We start from the raw sequence: 2,500 nt of genomic DNA on the forward strand, positions 1-2,500 counted from the left end.
CCCCCCCCCCCCCCAAAAAAAAAACCCAACCTTTTTTGTTGCCACGGGTTCATCATTCTTCTGAATTTGAGCTTTTCAGTAGTAATAATTATGTGTGGAATGAATGACATGATTTGCACTTTGCATATGATTCAACGCTATGTATACATACTTACTGCTTCTTCTTCTCCTCCTCCTCCTCCTCCTCTTCTTCTCCTCTCCTCCTCCTCCTCTTCTCCTCCTCCTCCTCCTCTTCTTCTTCTTCTCCTCCTCACCCTCTTCTTCTTCTTCTCCTCCTCCTCTTCTCCTCCTCCTCTTCTTCTTCTTCTTCTCCTCCTCCTCTTCTCCTCCTCCTCCACATCCTCTCCTCCTCCTCTTCTCCTCCTCCTCTTCTTCTTCTTCTTCTTCTTCTCATGCATTGTGTTCTTTGTCTCTTCCATGTTGGCTGACGTTGTGAACTGACGGACACGGCGACAACTCTTGGAACGAAACCGTGTTGCTACTGCCCCCGGTAAATCGAATGGCTGGATCTTCGTCGTCATCGTCGTCGTCTTCACCATCAACAACGTCGTCGTCGTCATCTGCACACGGCGCAACCATCACACGAACTTGCTCCCACTGCCCTCCCCCCCCCCCGCCCCTGCCCCCCTTCCTACTCCTTCGCCACAATCACTCATGCCCCCCTTCTTCCTCTCTCCCCCCCCCTCACCCCCGTCCTTCACTCATCCCCACCTACCTTTCTGTCCCTCCTCCTCCCTCCCCCCCCCCTTCCGCCACACACGTTTCTTCACCCCACCCACCCCCACCCCGTAAAAAAACCCACCTACTCATACGTTTCCTGTCCTTCTACCTCCCTTTTTGCACACCCCCAACCCTCCCCCCAAAACAAAAAAACAACAAAAAAAACAACATCTGTTCATACGTTTCTTCACCTCTCTTCCTCCCTTACTGCCTCCCTCTTCCTCCCCCCCCCCCGCCCCCACCTACTCATACGTTTCCTCCCTCTCTATCTCCCTTTCTGCCTCCGTCCTCCCTCCTCACACACCTCTCCCTCACTCCTTCCTCCCCCCCTCCTCCCAACACACACACACACGTTGATCTTCCCAACCCAACCGACTCAACCCACCAAACCCAACCAACCAACCAACCACCAAACCTCCCCCCCAAAAAAAACAACAACAACAACAACAACAAACAAACAAACAAACAAAAACAGCCGTCCAGCGGGGCCGCGTCCCGCCCACCCAGCACCCGTTCCCGGGGCCCATGGCCTTCCCCGACGGGGGCCCCTTAAACGGGCACGGGTACCTGTCGTCCTTCATCTCCATGCTGCTGCGGGCCGAGCCCTACCCGACGTCGCGCTTCGGCAACTGCGCCATGGGCCAGGCCAACATCATGGGCATCGAGAACATCTGCGAGCTGGCCGCCCGCCTCCTCTTCTCCGCCGTGGAGTGGGCCCGCAACATCCCTTTCTTCCCGGACCTGCAGGTGACGGACCAGGTGGCCCTCCTCCGCCTGGGCTGGAGCGAGCTGTTTGTGCTGAACGCGGCCCAGTGTTCGATGCCCCTCCACGTGGCGCCGCTCCTGGCGGCGGCCGGCCTGCACGCCTCGCCCATGGCGGCTGAGCGCGTGGTGGCCTTCATGGACCACATCCGCATCTTCCAGGAGCAGGTGGAGAAGCTCAAGGTGCTGCACGTGGACTCGGCCGAGTACTCGTGCCTCAAGGCCATCGTGCTGTTTAGTACTGGTGAGTTGTGTTGTATTTTTTTCGTTGTTTGGTTTTGTTGGTGGTGGGTTTTTTTTTGGGTTTTTTTGTGTTTTTTGTTGTTGTTATTGTTGAGTGTATGTGTGTTGGTGTCTGGAGGTCTTTTAGGGAGGGGGGTGGGGATGGGGGTGGGGTTAAGGATTGGGTGGTGTGCCGAGACGCTCGTGATCTGAAGGGCCTTGTGCTGTTGTTCTGTACCGGGGGATGAAGGGGGGGAGGGGTGGGGGGGGGGGGTGGAGGAAAAAGTTTCGAGATAAACGTTCAGTGGCATATAAGAACGGCAAAGCTGTTGCCAGGGTTGATAATTTCCCCCCCCCCCCCCCCCCTCCTTTTTTTCTCGGGATGATGGCAAAAGTGTTTTATTGGTTAAAGTGGTTTGGATAGTTAAAACGCCTTCTTCTTTCTTCTCCTTCTCTTTGTTGTTGTTGATGTTGATGTTGTTATAATTGTTGTTCTTGTTTTTGTGTTGTTGTTGTTAGTAGTAGTAGTAGTAGTAGAAGAAGAATTGTTGCTGTTGTTATTACTCCTTGAAGTCTTAGTTGCAGTATATATGTCGAAAGAAACTTTTTTTTTTTTTGGTTTTAAAAAGTGAAAGGAAAAACGTCCAATCCATGGACATATATGGGCCATGAATAGATATTGGATGAAAACAGTAGATGATAAAGAAATGAATTAATGATAAATGATACATAAACCTTTTTTGATTTATTGTTATTATTTTTATTTATTTAGTTAGTTTATATACTTCGTATTCCT

The 2,500-nt window shown here is 51.7% G+C and overlaps 1 protein-coding gene across 2 annotated transcripts in view; it reads left to right on the forward strand.

Annotated features, from left to right (window-relative positions):
* The window catches only part of LOC143281933 (nuclear receptor subfamily 2 group F member 1-B-like), a 93,254-nt gene that overhangs the window by 28,554 nt on the left and 62,200 nt on the right, over window positions 1-2,500 (forward strand). For both annotated transcript variants that reach the window (XM_076587240.1, XM_076587241.1), the window contains exon 2: window positions 1,196-1,726. In XM_076587240.1, coding sequence (XP_076443355.1) covers window positions 1,196-1,726 — 531 coding nt within the window. The remainder of the gene's footprint in view (window positions 1-1,195; window positions 1,727-2,500) is intronic.

Source organism: Babylonia areolata, chromosome 5, assembly GCF_041734735.1.
Source record: "Babylonia areolata isolate BAREFJ2019XMU chromosome 5, ASM4173473v1, whole genome shotgun sequence".
Lineage (NCBI taxonomy): Eukaryota > Metazoa > Mollusca > Gastropoda > Neogastropoda > Buccinidae > Babylonia > Babylonia areolata.